Below are 20,541 nucleotides of genomic sequence, written 5' to 3'. Positions count from 1 at the left end.
TCAGAATTGTGTTTGGGTTGTGACCACATTAGCAGTACAGGGCTATTATGCCTGCTACAGGGGGGAACGTCACCCTCTTGGAGCTTTATCTAGGTGGGGTCTGAGAAAGTGGAATTCTCTGCTGTCGCTGTGTACAGTGATCGAGTCCCAGCAGGATCAGAGCTGTTGCTCGTTTAAGACAAACTTGTGTTTTTATAGACACGTTATATAAGTACAGTATATAGAAAAGAATTGGATGTCAACATAACCTTTAACAAGAAAATGATATGCAAAGTAAACAAAATCAGCAGACTAACATTTAATACTCTATCTTTAGCATTTGCCTGTTTTACCACTGGAAAGACATCTGTGTTGATGAGGAATGTAAGTGGACGACTACTGCATCATCGTGCCAACGCATGTACCGTATTAGTTCAATCTAACCCGTCGTTCTCAAGATCACGCAGGGCCATTAATCCCCTACTGTAAATTAATATTAATCAGATCTCCGATACCAGAGTGTGTGGCTCCTCTTCCAAAAACAAGTACTGCACCGCAGTAGTGCTTCCCGAAAGGGATGAGCTCAACATCATGAATATATATATGCTTGCTGCTGAAATCGATTCCTTCACTGCCTGCACCATTCTTATCTCAGAAGTTTCTTATTCCATCAATTCCCCATAATTCCTTAACACCAGGTATTTTAAGATATTTTAACTGCTCCCAGACAGCGAATTCAGTTAGCAGTGGGAGTCCCATCCTCTCCACATCAGGAATAAGGAGGTTTTTATATCTACCCAGAAAACCTAAACCTGACTGTCACAAGAGTGTCTGGGAAGAACTCCTGGAAAGGCATCAATAAGGCCATAGTACTGTACATCCAAAGTATTCAGTTCTAAGTGGCACAACTGTGATCATAAATTAAACCAGCTTAGAGGTTGTATACATACAAATCGAATCCTTTTTTAATTAAAGGGTCTTGAATGAAAGAGTGAAAAAAGGAGAAGCTTTGGTTTTCTTTGGGCAAACTATGCTTCTATACTGTATTTTATACTGCCTAGCATAAAGAACTGGGACTATGTTGGATAAGAACAAATTCATAATAATGAATTTATTTAAGTATACTTCAAGTTTTCTGTAATAATTGACAGCCTATGTTTTTCTTAATGAAATAGTACTTAACGCACAAGCTTATAGCGGCCTAACTCATTCTGAACTGGATTCCAAAATACTAAGTGCTATTTCAGTGAAATTATAGTATTAAATTATATTTCAACATTTACTGAATTGTATTGAAGCTGTATAAGCTTCTTTTGAAGCATTACTGTTTATGTTTTGGGATATCCTGACTTTTGCATTTGCTACAATACCATAAAGAGGAAATTTAGGAAACCGTGTTAAGTCACCTGCAAAAAAAGTAACAGCAGCCGAGCCTTTAACCCCCTCAAGTACTATTGAATGCGACCATGGGCACCAACACAGCAGAATTCATTCATACAGGTTCTCAATAAAACTTAAGACTGGTCCTTGCCCTTTTCACTATGGCTTTGAAGTCTTTTTGTGATGTCATTGCTGTTGCTGTCATTACACGTTAACAACCGAGTTATAACTGTGTATAACAGCTGCAGTTATAACAGTAACTACAGTACATTGTAAAAATGTTTTTATGGAAGTTAAGGGACAGATTTTTACATTCAATAACACATGCTCTAAGGATTAATATGTTACAGTATTATTCTAAAACTATTCTATACTGCGTAGAATATATTGTAGCAGCATTATCAAGGTGGCTTTTAATTTTCCTTCATATTCACTTTAGAAAAAATATAAATGAGGGGAAAATCTTGGGAAATAGCAGCTGTGGGACAGCTTGTTAACTCGTCTTGTTGAATGCCTCAGCAGAGAGACAGCTCACAAGTGACCTCTCTTGGAAGAACGGCTGCAAATTTGCATTAATCTACAGCAGAACATCTTATCACTATGTCCTCTATACTGGGCTCAGAAGGATTGACTGGGAATTCTCGGATTAAAGACAAGATGAAAGCCTTTTCTTTGGGATATTCCATTAAGTAGAGTTCAACATGACACGACAATTTACTGACTCCAAGTACATCACAAAAGCTTCGTTGATGGCATAGAAAAAATTAACAAGTTTCAAATTAAGCACAAAATCGTGAAAGCGCAGCAAGTCGCCGTGTTGTCGCAAGAGCGAGAGTTCCCACGAATTGCGATGTGAAGCGGCCCTTCCTGCTCACTAGTCACCATGATGACTAACGTCTGAGTAAATAAGCACAGGCTGTGCAGCACATATTTCACCGAGGAAATGTTCCAATATGATCTGTATGCAGAATGAACAAGCAAGTAGTATTTGTCAATAAAACCGGCTCAAAGTTGAAAACAATATTTCTATTGGACTAAAAGAGGTGTATACGCAAGCCTGCTTGTTTACAGTGTCATACAGTCGCAGCGCCCCACCGCAAGTTTTGTCGTCTCGTTCTGAATCGCAGAGCATGGCGCTACCCAGACCTGGAAATTCCGTACACTTTGTGATGTAAATTTGGAGGTTTTACACATTACTGTGCACATTCTTCTTTCGTTGTAGTTTGAAATGCACTCACCAGTACTGATTCTTTCTAACCCTTAAGTATGAAAAAAGCGTTCCAGTTCCCCTTCAAAGTACAGGAAGGGGCAGTAGAGCCGTGTAGTACCTAGCATTGCTCCCTCAGCACTCATGGATGCTGGTCTCAGTCCTGGCCACTGTGTGCCTTCTGAGTGGAGTCTGCATGTCTCCCATCGATGGGAGCTCCTGTTTCCACCCACCTTCCAGAAACATGCTGGCTGGGTTAACCGATGTCTCTAACGAGTGCTTCAATGGTTGTGTGCAGCCTTTGCACCCAGAGCACAACTCCACTGTGCATCCACATTATCCATCCACATGGGGCTCTGGGGCAGCCCAAGTCTTAACCGGGAACACACTGCTTTCTAACGACATCTGGGTGGATAGATTTCTTTACCAAGGTATTTTTCTCGTTCTTGTTTCTTTTTGGAAACATCAAACAAAACGGAGACTTGTTAAGTCTGTTAACAGAAAAACTGAAATAAACGTGAGTCATCCTGTGTGGCGTTACTAGTTTGACTCTGCAGAGACACGTGGGAATGCTCTCTTTTCTGCTTCTGGCAGTCTGTCTGCATTACAATGAGAGGATTTTTTTTTCCCCTGTAAGACTGCTGCACACTTTTGGGGGTGTATTTCTCATCTTGCAACATGCAGCACAGCTAGGAAGTTAAGCACCTACCATCTTGAAAACATGATAAAACAGTTTAATACGTACATTGTATTTCTACATATTTATTATGAATGGTGTGCAATACAAGTAATACTAGAGGTTTAAAAAAATATGGAAAGTGACTTCAATTTCAGAATAATTCTTTTAGTTTTACATTACTTTTCCCAACAGGTCCCAACAGACCTTTAGCTACCAAACAAATATTGTGAATTATTATATTTTGGTGTTGCCTAAGCAACACCGTTCGTTAAAAGAACACTCTACAGGGTCTATTCACTTTACCTCTTAACTGTCATTTACCCATTTCAAAAAAAGCTACAGAACAAAATGTTGTCTTTAATGCTTGAGCCAAAATATTGCTGAGAATGTGTGAAATTCACAGACAATAAAGCAGCCCTCTCACAGTCATTGAGTGAATGCATGTAAACTGCATACAAGCTTTGCTTTGATTAATGTCCTGAATTAACAGATTTGAAGAACAGAAATATTTAACAGCTGAGTGGTGCATGAACTTCATCCTCACTAGATGAACACCTTCACTTAGAGACGTGTGTACTATAAACTAAATGCATGTGGGAAAAATTAAGTACACCCTTACTGCTTCCATGGGAATTAAGAAGATAATTAGCAGCCAGGTGCTGCTAATCAAAAGCACTTGAATAGTTGATCATAAGGAAGTGTGACCACCTCTACAAAAGCAGAACTTCCGGCAGTTTGGTGGTCTGGAGCATTCAGGTGTGTTAACACCATGCCAAGGAGAAAAGACATCAGCAATGAACTCAGAGAAGCAATTGTTGCTGCTCATCAATCTGGGAAGGGGTATGAAGCCATTTCCAAACAATTTAAAATCAATCATTCTTCAGTGAGAAGGCTTACAAATAGAGAACATTCAAGACAGTTGCCAATCTTCCCAGGAGTGGGCGTCCCAGCAAATTCACCCCAAGGTCAGACTGTACAAGGCTCAAAGAAATCGCAAAGAACCCAGGAGCTACATCTAGGGATCCACAGGCCTCAGTTAACATGTTAAATGTTGAAGTTCATGACAGTGCGATCAGAAAAAGACTGAACAAGTATGGCTTTCATGGAAGGGTAGCCCTTCTCTCCAAAAAGAACATGCCAGCATGGCTTAGTTTTGCAAAGGTGAATCTGAACAAACCACAAGATTTCTGGAACAATGTCCTTTGGACAGACGAGACCAAAGTGGAGATGTTCGGTCATTATGCACAACGAAAGGTTCGGCTAAAACCAAACACAGCGTATCACCACAAACACCTCATACCAACCGTCAAGCACAGTGGTGGTGGGGTGATGATTTGGGCTTGTTTTGCAGCCACAGGACCTGGGCACCTTGCAGTCATTGAGTTGACCATGAACTTCTCTTTATACCAAAGTATTCTCGACACAAATGTGAGGCCATCTGTCCGACTGCTAAAGCTAGGCCGAAATTGGGTCACCCCACAGGACAATCCCAAGCACACCAGCAAATCTACAACTGAATCAATGAAATGAAGCAATGTTATAAAGAAGAGTGGGCCAAAATTCCTCCAAAACGATGTGAGAGACTGATAAACTCATACAGAAAACAAGTACTAAGTTATTGCTGCTAAATGTGGTTCTACAAGCTATGAATCATGGGGTGTATGTAGTTTTTTCACACATGGCTTTTGCATGTTGGCTTATTTTTTGTTAAATAAATAATGACAAAGGGGAATCCGTCATGTGTTGTTTGTCACCTGAGGTTAGAATTAGCTAATTTTAGGACCTGATAAGGACCAGATCATTTTTTGTAATGTCCCGATATATAAAACCATAGAGTTGAAAGAGGGTGTACTTTCTTTTTCACATGACTGTATATCAAGCTCTTAGAAAGAAAGGCCATTTTAAAGGTTAGAAGAACTGAACAGACACTGTCAACACTATCCCCAGCACACGGTAAATGCAAACGGGGACTAGTGGAATTATCCTCTAGGGACCTTTAAAGAGCACTGGGAATGAAAGAAGCCTATAACACATCCTCTTCACAGTCAGAAAATGCTTTCTTTACCCTATCAAGTTCAGGATGATGGCTAGTTTCAGTTGAACCCTATTGTGTTTCAGGCAGTATCATCATGGCTGAAGCAATGTCCAAGAAACGTCTAATACTCGTCTAAAAATAGATCAGTCTAGACTTATACCAAAGTGCTATTTATACGTGACATCACACACTCTGCAGTGTATATTGATTTGCTTTTCCCTTGCGAAATACAATGTTGCTCTTTTTAACTCTGGTTTCCATCACAGTTTAATAATCAAACCTGTTCAGACCTAAACAATTTAAAAATATACTACATTTTATAATTCGTTTTTAATTATATCCATTATTGGGAAAAAAATAGCTCACATGACGGGTATAATTTATTTCCATTTTAAACTATTTTAAAATGATGTTTTGAAACATGAGCAAAACCTCACTCAGAATGCCGTGTACACTTTGTATCGTCAATTCAAAAAAATACATGGCTGCTCTGCAATCCATCCACATAACAGTGGCCAGGCGCTACATATTCCCAGGCTTAAAGAAATGCCCTATGCAGACATGCTGAAATAATCTTTCTAGAATTGATCAGAATTCAGGACAACAGGACCAGGTATTGCTCAAAAGTGAGCAAATATCTCAACAGTATTGACTAAGGCAATCCGATGGACATCTGCAGCAACAGTGAAACACACAAGATTTGATCTTTTTTGTTTACTTTATGTATTTTTATACATTTATGAGTCACCATGGGCAGTGGTAAGTAAAAAATGAATTTTAAAATGTTAAATCCATGAATACAAAGCATGTCTTTACACCGAGGTTTGTAGGAGTATGGAACAGAACAAGCTGTCCAGTCACGATATTGAAACTAAACTCTGGCTACTTTTAATAAACAGAGTCCCTGGATCAATCACCAACTACAAAATAACCTAGCTTAATGGTCTGAATGGCATTCCCTCATTTTTTTCTTTGACCTCACCCTAAATGTTCTTATTTCAATTAATCCCAATACAATGTTACAAAGCTTTTCCAAACCTAGAAGGGGATTGTTTAAAGATAACAACTGATTTCTAAAAACAAGGAACAACCTAACTGTTGTTGAAAATGGTAATTCTTCTACTCGGTCAAGGAAAAATGATCAAATGGCAGCTACTGACCTGTTCAGGTTCTGTTGAATTTAATCACTCTTAGATACTGTATAGTTTAACCATAATATTCTCCCACAGAGTTTAGAACAGCAGTTCTTGTTCTCTGTAATTCCAGTGTTTGGAACAAATAACCAATTGCTCTGTGGTTATTAAATTAGGAATTCGGAAAGAAATACTTGTTTTCTCTATTTACCTTCTTTATTGATCACTAGTTTACATGTTTTCTTCCATCGATAGAAAAGGGTGAATTCGAGTGACTTATGCGACTTGCTACATAGCTTCTACAGGGCCAGGGCTGGAGATCCCCGCTGGGGAATATGCTCTACTCTTTATTTCACTCATAAGGCGACTGTGTGTGTATTGATGTTTTCACCCAGTCCCCACACTCACAGTCTAGGTTTTGCAGGTCAGCGTCAATCATGCGTGTATCGACGTGTAGCAAGTGTCATTTGTAATTAACTCAAGGGTGGACAATTATGGCCCTGGGAGGTTACAGGACACTTACGTTTTCTCACTCATCATTGTTACCATCTAGTTTACTCTAATTGACTGGATTATTTAAAGCCAATTTATAAAACTTTGCTGCACTCTAGCTAAGGCTGACCACTGCTCAAGTCATACAAAAGCTGAGACAACTCCTCCACAAATTTAACATCCAAAGCAGTTATCCATCTATCTATTTTCTAACTAATCTACCCGTATGTCTTTGGACTGTGGAAGGCAACCTGCCTGAACACAGGGAGAACATACAAACTCCACACAGACAGCACCCTCAAGAACATAACCAGGGCCCCAGCATCGTGAGGCAACTTACCGCTGTGCCACAACGCTGCCCTAACCCAGTTATTTAAAAAAAAATAATCACAAGTTATTTTTAATTCTAGACCTGCACAGTTTGGAATCACCAGTTGTTACAGGCCTGCTCACAGAGACGACCCCTTTACCCACACAGAGGTTGGGACTCCTCTGACCCGCTACCCCTTGACCTCAGATTCAGAGGACACAGCGACGCACAAGAGCATCGGGGGAAGAGGCACATCCCTCAGTAGCTCAAATCATTTCACTGGGCAGAGAGCGCTCTAGCCAACCCATCCCACCCCTAACTCCAGGGGGCACTGAGCCAGCTGCACTCTGGCACTGGGAATCTCGCTCATAGTGGCTCAGAGCGAACATCTCTTCAGCCGAGCCATTCAGGAGTCCCCAAACCTGACATTTTTTTATGAAGAACTGAAGTTTACGGTTATTACTTTTTCATTTACTGAAACAACTCAATTTAATTGAATCGAAATTTCATCAATTAATTTAGTCCCCCCACCAAGGCTTTTGTAGGAAGCTCCAACCTAAAGTCTAATTTATGTAAATACATGTTTCTCTACATCTTCGCTCATTCCAAAGTAAAACTAGGATTCACACTTTCTCATAAAAGACAAGTAACCAGGCTTATCAGATATGGAATTTATTTCCATTAGCTCACGCCATAGAATTCAAAGGAATTTTGGGGTTAACATGGAGTCAACAGACTAATTCTAAATTTTCTAATGTTTTTATACACAACTGGAAGTATATATTAATCCAAAAAAAGATATTGATATTCTTAAAGTACTGCTACAAAGAAAAGTGTTTCTCAACTGTTAGCAATGGAATCTATAATAACTTAAGTCATACATGTAAATTATACAATGGAAAAGCAATACCATCAAAGCTCAGCTTCGTTATTTCATTAAAAGTTGCTTATCTTACAAATACATTTGTAATGCTGTTCCAGCTTCTCCACTGTAACAGTTTACAGCTTTTAATCCTCTCTAATCTTCGTGGAAACTCAGAATACATCGCTTATTTTAAGTCTTTTCTTTGTTTTAGTTCAAGTAATCAGAAAAGAATATTTACCAAAATACAATTTCTGTTCATTATGGCACTGTGAAATGTACTTTTTCCTGCTACCTACAGTATTGCTAAAACCAAAATATTGCTGCACAGTACAGCAACATGAATGATTTCTACCTTTATATGCTATAAAGTATGTTCACTCAGATACGGGGCTGATGAAAATACTTTTATATTCTATTCTTGTAAATGCTCCTTTAAAATGCACACCGAACCATTCTCTGCAAAATTATATCCTAGTTTTATACATAAGAAAATTCTTCACCGTTTATAGACATAAGAGCCTCAGCAGACAATAAGCTAATTATTTCTACAATCACTTATCTTGGTAAATACAGAAAAACAACCACTGCCTATGACAGATCCCAGATCCACACTGGTGTCTTGACTTCCTGAAAGACTCCTGGGAAAGAATACCCTCTTCACTGGCAGTGGCACACTACTTAGAGGAAACCAAATGAAGAGGTTTAAGAAGTTACACGTTACAAGAAGTTACTCTGTGAGTAATGTGCAAATACAGAATCAAATCATTTCAAACAAACAAATTGTATTTGTAGCTTATTCTAGTACAAATAAATTTTGCTTTGGTTTAAATGTAAAAAATTGGAACAAAGATCACAGACAGGTAAGGATTTATCTCTTATAGTGTATCATATGACAGGGTCACTACTGCCCAAGAGGTCTTCATGTTTGATAGATCTTATGTTTTCATCATTCTACATGGTTTCCAAATTAATTTAGACCATCATATTTTGTAAATATAAAAATAGGACTATGGAAAAGTCATATTAGTTCTGTAATGTAGCACAGTTTGTATTAAATGCAACTACCGAATTTCTCAGTACAGTCATTTTTCTTGATTTTTAGATACAGTATATTCAGCTGCCTATATCAGCTTGCTATATATATATAGCCAGCAGCTATATCACCCTGCAACTCAACTGGCAGCCCACTGAAGCTCAGCAGGTGTGAGCCTGGTCAGTACCTGGAGGGTAGACTCCTGGGAAAAACTAAGGTTGCTGCTGGGAGAGGTGTTAGTGAGGCCAGTAGGGGGCGCTCACCCTGTGGTCTGTGTGGGTCCTAATGCCCCAGTATAGTGACGGAGACGCGATACTGTAAAAATGTGCCGTCCTTCAAATGAGACGTAAAACCGAGGTCCTAAATCCCAGGGCGTCACTCGAAAAGAGTAGGGGTGTTACCCCTGGTGCCCTGGCCAAATCTCCCCCTCTGCCTTCCCCAATGATGGCTTACTAATAACCCCCATGTATTAATTGGCTTCATTACTCTGTTCTCCTCTACACTGACAGCTGGTGTGTGGTGAGCGAACTGGTGCACGTGGGCTGCCATCACATCATGGAGGGGAGTCCCCAGTACCTGTAAAGCGCTTTGAGGGGAGTGTTCCCACAAGAAAACTATATAAGTGTAAGGAATTATTACTGATTGTTCACATCACCTAAGTCAGAATGCTACAGAAAGAGTTCATAAACCGCAAGAGTAACAAAAAAAAAGTTATTTTTAATCAAAGTTACATCTGGGAACTTCAATTAAAAATCACTGATAAAATGCATAAACATTACTGGCAAGAACAATCTATGAAAACTATCAAAAACAAAAACTACAATGTGTCAAATATTTTAGTTTATTAGTGCAGATTGTTTCTGCATATTACTGTACGTGCAATTTCAACCAAAACACTAGAATAAGGCTATCCTATATGACCTCCTGTGTTCCATTTCTTGAAAGCCTTATAATGACAGCATTAAGTGCAAAACTCCATGTTACAGACCCTCCCACAGGCTCTGCGCAGGTGAAGCCAGCCCTCTACTCACTGTTCCCAGGACAAAATCTCTGACTTTTGGTGACCATGCCCTGTGTTGCTCCATCAGTGTTGTAGAATGACCTTCTTCAGACTCTACGAGAGACAACTTCATTAACTCTCTTCAGACCTAAACTTAAAACTTGCCCGTTTACCAAGGGCTACGTTTGATTGCCTACATCTGTAAAAACTTCCACCGTACTTTTTTTTGTTTTTTTTTTTCTTTATTCACGATGTACAGTGTCCTTGGGGCTGGAGAGGCACTTTATTAATAAAAGTTATTATTTGCAGTAGTACTACAGTTCTCACCAGTACATTCTTCTTTATTCATGTTCTGGTTTTATTGTTACAGCAAAACAAAAGACTAGAACCAAACTTTCTCTAATAATCCTGCTTAGAATCTTCTACACACCTAGAATGTGGCAAACCTATGAAGCAGTAGACACACGCTATTTAAAGTGAAAGCACATTTAATTTTGAATGACTTCAGCTGTAATACCTAGACAGAGCAGTGACATCCAACACAGCCAGCATGACACTAGACATTTGTTTTTAAATGCATCCGCAACATGTCAGCTCAGTTCTGTTGCTACTGAAAGCACCCTTCCATTAATCAAAAGCTCTCAAAATAACAGCCCTGAGCAAGCAAGGCTCCCTTCATTGCACTGTGTCCACCTCTGGAATGTCAATCACATATTTACTGTAAAGAAAACAGAGAAAAGGGATCCTGATTGTTTCAAACTGCTGTTAACAAGAAGAATGTGTATGTACCAGAAAACGTTAAAAGTGGCTTCAGTGTTGATTTTAGCTTAAAACTTAAAGGCAACCTTTTTTTTTCTTTAACATCTAAGCTATAGAAAAAATTATATTTAGTTTGTTTTTTCACGAGAGAAACCACATGTAGAAGTACTCATACTTGACAAATTTTACTCTGCAAATCTTTTTTATAGCCTGTGGTCATGTGATGGAGCTTGAGTTGAAGTGAACCAACATCGACCTGAATGTACTTCTTTCCTATATCATATTCAGTGCTAAAATTAAGTGTAAAAACTTAATTTTATAGCTAAAAATATACTCTGTAATTCCAATTAATATTTTTTTCCTCTTTCCTATTTTTCAATATTTTTTTATTCAGCCAAACTACATACCAGAAGATGGTGCTCTGAAAAACAATAATTTACACTATGTATAATGGTGCACTTCACAAGCAACAGCTCAAACTAATGAGAAGAATAAAGGAACCTAGCCGATGGGATTGGTTTCCCATTAATTCTTTAAAGTTGCACAAAAGATGCCATTGCAATTTACTTATTTTCAATAACAGTCATCAAATTGAGAAATAATTTTACGATCTTGAAATGTGAAACTAAGCAGAGGGGCGTTTTGAAATGCTATGCAGTTGTCAGTATACAGAATGCAGTATTCGGTGTGCCAGAGATCTAGAGAATGGGTATTAATAAAGTAAAGCCAATACATGAGGTGTGAGTGTCAGACATTACATTACAGCCCCACCGCTGTTCCAGGATGTACCCAAACAAGTGCTGTTACTATTGACTTTACCTAGCAAAGGCAATCTGGCAATTCTAAATTTATTATGGCTCTCTGACTTAACCGAGACCATTTGCTGTTTTTAACACTGATGGTGCTCTGATATTCATACATTTGTCTGCATCTTTCTAACAAACGCCTGCATGGCCAAGTAAAACCAAACATTTTACTGAACAACATCACCCACACTCAGACACTTCAACTCACAGGATGAGTTTCTGTACATATGATAAGAGCTATAAATAACTCATCGTATAAAGCCAAAATACTTAGGGAAGCCGGGTCTCCTTTTATTATAGATCTGGAAAAAAGTCTAAAGTTATATACAAATTTGGCTCAACAGTAACGGGAGGGACTGTGAAGCTGCAGTGGGTTAATGAAGTAACCATGCACAGATCCAGTACCTGATGGTGTGCAGAATCACCTATTGCAGTTATTAGAACAAAATGAACTTAGCATCAGAACTGACTACCGAAGTGTGACAGCTCTCTGATGGAATATAGTTTTACTGGATTCCAGTATATTAGTACATTTGGAACCCTTACTGGGACATTCCAGCTCCAAAGTAGGGGTTTTGCTGGAGTTAATGCAGGAATATGGTTGCACTGACAGACAGACAAGCCTCAGAACTGGAATCAAGGTAATTCCAAACCATGTTTTGAAATCTTAACTATAGCACAACTTTTTGTCAGTCACTGCTGCAGACCACAACAAGCATGCTCTCCATGTTGAAAACATTGCAAATATCCTTTTCAAAACCCCATTTCAAGTTTGGCTTGCCACCTGTACTTTTGTCTTTGGAGTGCATTTTGTCTTACAATTGTAGTTACTTTTTTTTGCAAAGTTACAGGAGAGACGATGCTTTGCAAGGTGTTTAGAGTATATGCAACTGAGCTGACAGATGCAAAATAAATTACCCGTTTCCTGAAGAATGAATCTTGCAAAAATAACAGCTATTCCCCTGCAGTCAAGAGACTAGACAGTGAATTCTCTCTTCTTCAACCTTCTTCCTGAAAGACAGCCCGCCAACTGTCAAGTGCATCTTCCTCACCCATGCAATCGAGGTTAACACGCTATCACTCTGTGTAGTTATTTCCATCTACTCACTCTAAATTGGTAAACAAGATCCATGAAAACAAACCACACTTTAAGCACATCTTACAAAACAAAAGTGGAGTACTGACTAAATAAGCTGACATTTCTAGGATCCATAACATTTTCTTATCGTCATAATCCATGACTTTTACAATTGCTATAAATATGGAATTAGGCACTTATTTTGCATAAGACTGGAACACCAAGTGCTGTGCTTGTTGAGAGAGGAGAATAACTCACAAGAAGCAACTACTATGATGGAGGAGTGCAAACTAAAAGGGCATTTTAAAATGCAGCCAAGATTGTCCTTGATCTCCTACATCAGCCCTTCTTGAAAGACAATGGCATGTCATGATGAACTCATCCCAGAAGGCCAGGCATGCAAAGTGGCTGAAAACTTTCCTCTGCAGTACTAGGCATAACTGTAACCTTGCAGTCCCTGATTCTGCAAGGGGCGGAATGGGGGCAGAGTGGTGACTCTGTGGCTAAGGATCTGTGCCTATGGCTGGAAGGCTGCCGGTTCAAATCCCTCATCCTACTCTGTTGAGCTCCTGAGCAAGGCCCTTAACCCCAACTGCTCCAGGGGCGCCGTACAATGGCAGACCCTGCGCTCTGACCCCAAGCCCTCTCCCTGTCTGTGTGTCTCATGGAGAGCAAACTGGGGTATGCGAAAAGATAATTCCTAATGCAAGAGATTGTAAAGGGTTAATAAAGTGATGATGTTATGTTATGATTCTTTTAGGAGACTCTCCCGAAAAAGGTGATATAACAAGAACCAATATCAAACAGGAACGGAGTTAGCTGCCTGAAAGAGTTACAAGGATACTGAATGAATGCAAACCAGCCTAGCAGAAGATGGCTGGAATTCCTATTAAATTCTGATGGCCAGCTGCAGGAAAGGAGGACTACCATGGACCAAAAAAGGCAGAGGGCCCAACTGGCCTGCTTCCCTTTACAGCTTCTCATGTTCCAGTGAGCCTATAAATGGCTACCTTGGTCAAAAAGCCACCAAATATAACATAGAGGGGAAGTAATAAACAGTATTACTGCAGCTTAGAGCACAATACTATTGCTTAAAACAGATGAAGAAAGATGCAATGGCTAACATGGTGAGCTCCACTGGAGCAAGGAAGTGGGTATTAAACACAGCAGTGGTTGATCAAGATCATCCCTGGTTAGGGTGAGGTAAAGCTATGAAGTGATTTTTTGGTTGCATAAGAAACGTCCTGTAAGATTAGGGTGTCGACATGAACTACACATACTTTTAGGACAAAGATAATAACAATTCCTTACACTTATACAGTGCTTTTCTGGACACCCCACTCAAACAGCTTTACAGGTAATGGGGGTCCCCTCCAGCACTACCAGTTTGCAGCCTCTCCTGGACGAACAGCAGCCATAGTGCACCAGCTCTCAGTGGGGAGGAGAGCACAGTGATGAGGCCAGTTCATAGAGGGGGATTATTAGGAGGCCATGATTGGTAAAAGGCAGATTGAAATTTTGCCAGGACGCTGGGGAAACACCCCTACTCTTTTCGAGAAACGCCCTGGGATTTTTAATGACCACAGAGTCAGGACCTCGGTTTTACGTCACATCTGAAGGACAGCGCCTGTTTACAGTATAGTGTCCCCGTCACTATACAGGGGCATTAGGACCCACAAAGACCACAGGGCAAGTGCCCCCTGCTGGCCCCACTAACACCTCTTCCAGCAGCAACCTTAGTTTCTCCCAGGAGGTCTCCCATCAAGGTACTGACCAGGCTCACACCTGCTGAGCTCCAGTAGGTTGTCAGTTTTGAGTTGCAGGATGATATGGGTGCCGGCTGCAAAGAAGGTTTTGGACGGCATCCGGTGAGCATCACTGCTCTCCTTGATATGCTACAAGCTCCATTTTTCCAGAGCAACTATTAAGTATATGACGGCACTAGGGAGTTTTAAGAGAAATTGCATCTACTAACATGTCAACTAACTTTGGCACACCTTATGTCCTTTGGAAGAAAAACAACTAAGTTAATCATACAAAAGCAAAACACGAGAAAAAGAATGTCCTCTATGCTGCATTTATTAATGACCTGTTTTTGGGTGTTCTCCAGTCATTTCACAGATATTCAAGCCAAATACCTTTTTCTCCCAAGGTGGCCAATGCACATTCCGGTAAACACCAGGAAAAAGGTGTGCATACACACACTGGAGCAAACATTTTGCTTCAATACACTGAACAAGTAGAGACTTTGTGGAAACCTAAGTGATCCCCACTGGCAATAGCAAGGCTGTGGTTGCTATTAAGCCAGCTGCTTTCGGATGTGGAAGAAATGATTAATGGGAGAAACGATTAGATCTTACAAGTAGCTCCACAAGTTCCAGCTTCGGCAGGGCTCTTAACCTGCTCTAGAAGAGGGAAACCACATAATCCCCCCAATTTATATATAAAATCAAACTGAAACAAGTCCAGATAAGATCACAGTGTTATCAGAGAATATGAATGTTACACACAACTACAGGAGTAGTATCATCCTATTGACAGTATCTAAGGACTTCATGCAGAGTACAACTGACTTACAGGTATGTATTTTAGTGAGCTATATAGTTTTTCTTTCAGGAGCTTTTTACCTATAAAAAATAGCAGATAACGTATGTTAAATAGAAACCATTTTTAACTCCGCACTGTTGATATCTTGCTGAATCTGTGTGAAGGCCAAGGAATTACACAGGAAAAAGGATCCATTTAAACATACAAACCAGACTCGTATTAATTCAGTTTCAGACCGGAGGCATTTAGGTTAGTAAGGTAAAGCCAAGGAAGGACGTTTTTTGGCTACCAGTAAAGTCTGTGCACTGCAACACCAGGACAAGGGCTGACATTTTTCCAAAGAATTCTATGCCACAAATAACATTCAAATTTCTTGAAGTTGTGCATTTCCAGGATCATGTTAATGCTTGTTTTATATAAACCTACTGGAAAATACTGATTTAACTAATGCTGGCCATTTTATAAAAGTACAATACCTGAACGTGGGGATTTTTGCATCCTGGCTGTTGTGTGGCTTCCATGCACCCCTGAGCAAGACACATTAGTAAGGGTGCGAATCTGTGCTCCAGAACCTTTTCCTTAACAAGGCCTCATCCTCGTGTCTGAGCACGTCTAAATATTTTCATTCCCCTATCGCTTGTGTATATGGCACTAAAGTAAATTCATTTTTCTTTAAATCTGGCGTAAACGTGGCACTAGAGCTAAACGATATCACACCTTGCAGTTGACAACACTTCCTTTGCAGTAGTTCAGTGAGAGGGAACAGCAGCCTTTACTCGTGTGTAACTTGACAGAGCCGAAGCTCACTGCTGTTAACAGGTGGTTAGTGCCCGCACGTGAAAACCTGAAAGCATTTTTTTTTCTCGCCTTCCAATCGTGAGTCTCATGGTTTGCAGCTCTCAAAACCCACACGACTGTAAATTCACTTTTCAATTTTGAACCACTTTCTTTCTCTCCTTACCTGCAACTTCTTGTTCATTTTAATATGCGATCAAGGTATATACCCATCTGTATGCACACATACATATCCATCACCAAAACCTAAGGAACCAGATAAACCGTTCTGTGGCACTATACAGAGCTGCAGGCGTTGTGGGTGTTCACCAAAATTGGCTCAGGATTAACTCCACAGCAAATGAAAACTACAAGAGCGTTTAATTTAGTCCTACTGAATCGAGTTACTTTTTTTTTTAAGCACAATCTCTCTCTCTCTCCCTGCTCAATTAACCAGCTCACGACATTTCCTGTCCCTCGGAATGGACCAGACCCTTGCAGAGCGAGCATACTGTGTTAAGGCAAGAAACTCTCGTCCTGGCGATGAAGTTTTCTTTAGTCTGAGGTAACTGCACTGTAAATGGACAGTACAACAGGAAAGCGTCGCTCTGCAGGTGTCTCAGTGTTGCGTCTGAAGACAGGCCGATTCTTCAAACTCCAATGTTTTAGACAGTAAAAAAGGCCCTGTTCTACCGAGGTGAAAGGATTTGTATCGGCTGTCTGCGACAGGGCGCTGATTCAGCAGCAAGGCTTAGAAAGTTTTTATGGAGAGGTTGTTTGCATCCGGCGCTGCAGCGCTACTCCCTGCAGTTTGAAGCGCACATCAAACCGCTGGCTGTCAACAAGTTGTACCATCAAACTTCACAGCTAAGCGCGGCTCGGATCTCTCCCGAGAGCCCTCTCGTTAACACACAACCGACTTCTTTTCTCTCCCCCGTTTGTTGTGGTGGTGGTGGTGGTTGTTCAAATCATCTTACTTTTTCAATAAATCCCCCCTAACTTACTGGTTCGTAGGCGGCGCGGTCAGCGGGAAGGCGACCTCCTCTTCCTCGTACTCCGCGCCGTCCAGCATGTCGTTTTCGTCCACCGTCCCCAGACCCCCGCAGACGGGGGGCGGCGGAGGAGGGGGCGGCAGAGGGGGGAAGGCGGCGGCGGGCCCGTCCGGACCCCCCGACGTCGGCGACATCCGGATGCCCTGCGCCTCGGGGGTGGGGGGACCCGCCGCCCCGGCCCCCGCGGACGAGCTGCCCCCAGACGGCGAGGGCTGCCCGGCACCGGTGCCACTCCCAGCGCCGGCCACCGGGCACAGGACGACCTCCGAGGGGCCGTCGGGCGGGCGGTGGTGGAGGAGGGCCGGGGCTGCTCCTGGGGCCGACTCACTCACCCGCAATCTCGGCTGGGCAAAGAAAGCAAAGTGGGCCTCCGGGCCTCCGGCGGCAGAAACCCCGGTCCCGGCCGAAACCGAACCTGCCTCCTCGCTTCCGACCTCCGCCGCCATCATGATTTTCTTATAGATTTTTTTTTTCTTCGGGTCCTTCGTTTGTTGTTTCTCGTTGTGTGTGTATATATATATAAAATATGAGCATGCAAAAGAGAGGAGAAAAAGGAAGGAAGGGAGGGAGAGGGGGAATAAAAGGGGTGGAAAAGGGATCCTTCCCCCCAGTCTGTCTTGGGACTCTTGGTTTTTTGTCTCTCTCTCTTGCTCTCTGAACAAACAAAAAAAAAAACAACAAAAAGCTCAGCTCCAAAACTTTCAACTTGGAAGAACTACACCACCTCGCTGGTGCTCCGCCGCCACAGTCCTGCTGAATGCACACGCTCGACAAACCTCCCCCCCCACACACACACACACCCCCCTCCAAAACAAAAACAAAACAACCGCGGACGGCTGGGCTCCAAAAATGAGTTTTTAAGTCTCCATCCTCGTCGCCGGGCTGGGGAAAAGTTGAAGAAAGTGTGGCACCGAGCGAGCAGGGTGCGAGGCAGAGACACGGCGTCTCCCCTCTCCGGGGCAGCAGGTCCACTTGTCGGGAGCGTGTGGCTTATTGTCAGTCTCTGCCTCCCAGGCTTCTGTCTTTCTTTCTTTTTTGTCTCTCTCCCTCTCTCTTCTTCTGCTTTGCTTGTTTCAGCGGCGATTTCCAGCCTGCAGTTGTGAACACCTCTCCTCTCTCTCTCTCTCTCGCCCCCTGGCCGTTGCAATGCCCGTTTCCTCCGCTCGCTTCTGTTTTAGATTGGCCCCTCGCCGTAGCCCAGCCGGATGTGAAAAAATTGTTAGATTGTTTCTTGCGCAAGTTGGTGTTTTTTTTTTTTGTTCGTTGCGCTGCCGAGAGCTGTGGGTTGTTGTTTTTTTTCCCCCTCCCCTGCGCTGCCGAGAGAGCTATAGCTCTTACCTCTCTCTCCCGTACTGGAAGCGTGTTGACGCTCAGGCTCAGACCCGGCCAAGCGAGCGCCGAGCGGCTCGACCGCGCCTTCGATTCGCCCGGCTTCTGAGAAAATCACTGCCTGAGAAGTGGGGCAATGGAATGGATTTCTCTTATTTAAAAAAAACAAACAAACAACAACAACTCTTTTTTTACCATTATACAGAAAAACAACAACGTAAACTGGGGCAGAAGAGGAACGTTTAACTTATTTTTTTCCCTGTACAGTAACATTTTGGACAACCCCCTTCAATCTCTGTGGACAACCTACTACTACTACTGCCAGAATAAAATAACTGAATCTTTTCAACGCTGAACAGAGAAGACTAGGAGGGGTGTTCAGAACAGTGTTCAAAACCCCCCCGAAGCACTGACAGAGAGATAAACCTGACTTCTTCAGGCCTGAAAGTGAAAAATAAACCAGCAGGCATAAGTGGGATCTATGGATGAGTGCATTTAAAGCTTAGAACAGGAGGCTCTTCTCTACACAGAGGACTGCAGGAGTATGGAACAGTACGTGTAGCTGAAGCTAGAGTCCTGGCTTCTTTCAAGGAACAGCTGAATCAATGAAAACAGCTAGGATCAATTAGCTACTGATAATGCACATTAGCTGGTCTAATGACCTGATTATTTCTAAGCTTTCTTGTGTTTTATTCACCAGTGTATACAGTAAGTACACAACACATTGTAGAGCCATCTGCCAGGACAGTGTCCAAGGAGCTAGGAAAGGGAGCTCAGGATATTGGGACTGGCTCTGTGGGAATGATGGGAAGCCTCCATCGACAGTACACGGCTGTGTAGCATTTCTTTGTCTGAGCTGTTCCTTTGTTGCTCCCTTCTGTCACACTGTCACCCTGCCTGCCTTGGCTGCTTCAATATCCGTGGGGTCCAGCCTCCCATGCGTGAGTCTGAGTGCTCCCTGTGTTGGTGATTCTGAGTATTTCAGGCTTAAATGAGGGGCGTGGCTCAATAATGAGCCCGGTTCTGCCCCTGGGAGTCCCTTCCTGGCGCTAGAAACTTGCATCTGTTTAAAAGCACTGCAGTATGTACATTAATATGCTGCGGCGTTTATACTTGCCTCTTTACTCATTCTTACAATGACTTTCATTTGTACGCCTTACACTCATATTCCTACCCTCTCCCTCAACTCCCTGCACAACTAGAAACACAGGCAAATTACCGGGTTTCTTCCCATTTTCCTTCTAGTGTGGAATCACCACTACTTGTCAAATCCAAAACAGGGTCACGGGGAGCCTGGAGTGTCAGAGCCGACATTGGCAAGCTACAGGCATGAGATGAGGTACCCCCTGGATGGGACACACACTCACACCAGGGCTTATTTTCCCAGAAGCCAATTAACCTACCAGTTGGTCTTTTTAACCATGGGAGGAAAGCCATGCAAACAGTAGGAGAACATAGAAGCTCCACGCAGATAGCATCCCAGGAACTGAAAACAGGGCCCCAGTTCTGTGAGGCAGTGATGCTAACCACTGTGCCACTGTGCTGCCCTTGCAACAGTTTTGTAGTTCTGAATCTAATACTTTAATACAATTGTTAATTTAATCTCAATATAAGGAAGAAAAATCTATGTTCTGATTGTTTCAGTTGCTCAGGGAGTTACTCAGAACATTTGCCTTTTGCAGGTGTTCCCTGATGTGACAGTCACCCTAATACAACCACCACGCCAGCATACATAGTGTAACGCTTATGGCCGACAAGCACTGTGTGTAAGAGCCGGCGTACCAGAGCGGGTGACGTCACCGCCCTTCCCTGTGATAGCAGGACCACAGCTACTGGGCTGTGGAGAGATCTCTCATTAGCTCACGGGGCTAGGTCGCTGCAGAGAGATGCGGAAGTCCCGGGTTCGAGCCTCCAGTCGGGATGGGGCCGACCAGATGCGGCAAGGGAAGGGCGGTGACGTCACCTGCTCTGGTACGCCGGCTCTTACACACAGTGTTACAATATCATCCTACAACTCACAGCTGGCAGCCCACTGGAGCTCAGCAGGTGTGAGCCTGGTCAGTACCTGGATGGGAGACCTCCT

At 42.2% G+C, this 20,541-nt stretch overlaps 1 protein-coding gene across 1 annotated transcript in view; it reads right to left on the bottom strand.

The window, feature by feature from the left end:
* LOC102688757 (ras GTPase-activating protein 1) overlaps nt 1-18,501 on the bottom strand; it is a 48,932-nt gene extending 30,431 nt beyond the window's left edge. The window contains exon 1 of the mRNA XM_006626552.3: nt 17,082-18,501. Within this exon, the coding sequence (XP_006626615.1) occupies nt 17,082-17,578 (497 nt within the window). The 5' untranslated portion in view covers nt 17,579-18,501. The remainder of the gene's footprint in view (nt 1-17,081) is intronic.
* Nucleotides 18,502-20,541: the final 2,040 nt, after the last annotated feature.

Source organism: Lepisosteus oculatus, chromosome 3, assembly GCF_040954835.1.
Source record: "Lepisosteus oculatus isolate fLepOcu1 chromosome 3, fLepOcu1.hap2, whole genome shotgun sequence".
NCBI classification, from domain to species: Eukaryota; Metazoa; Chordata; class Actinopteri; order Semionotiformes; family Lepisosteidae; genus Lepisosteus; species Lepisosteus oculatus.
Note: the sequence above shows the minus strand (reverse complement) of the source record. Positions and strands in the feature narration are given on the sequence as shown.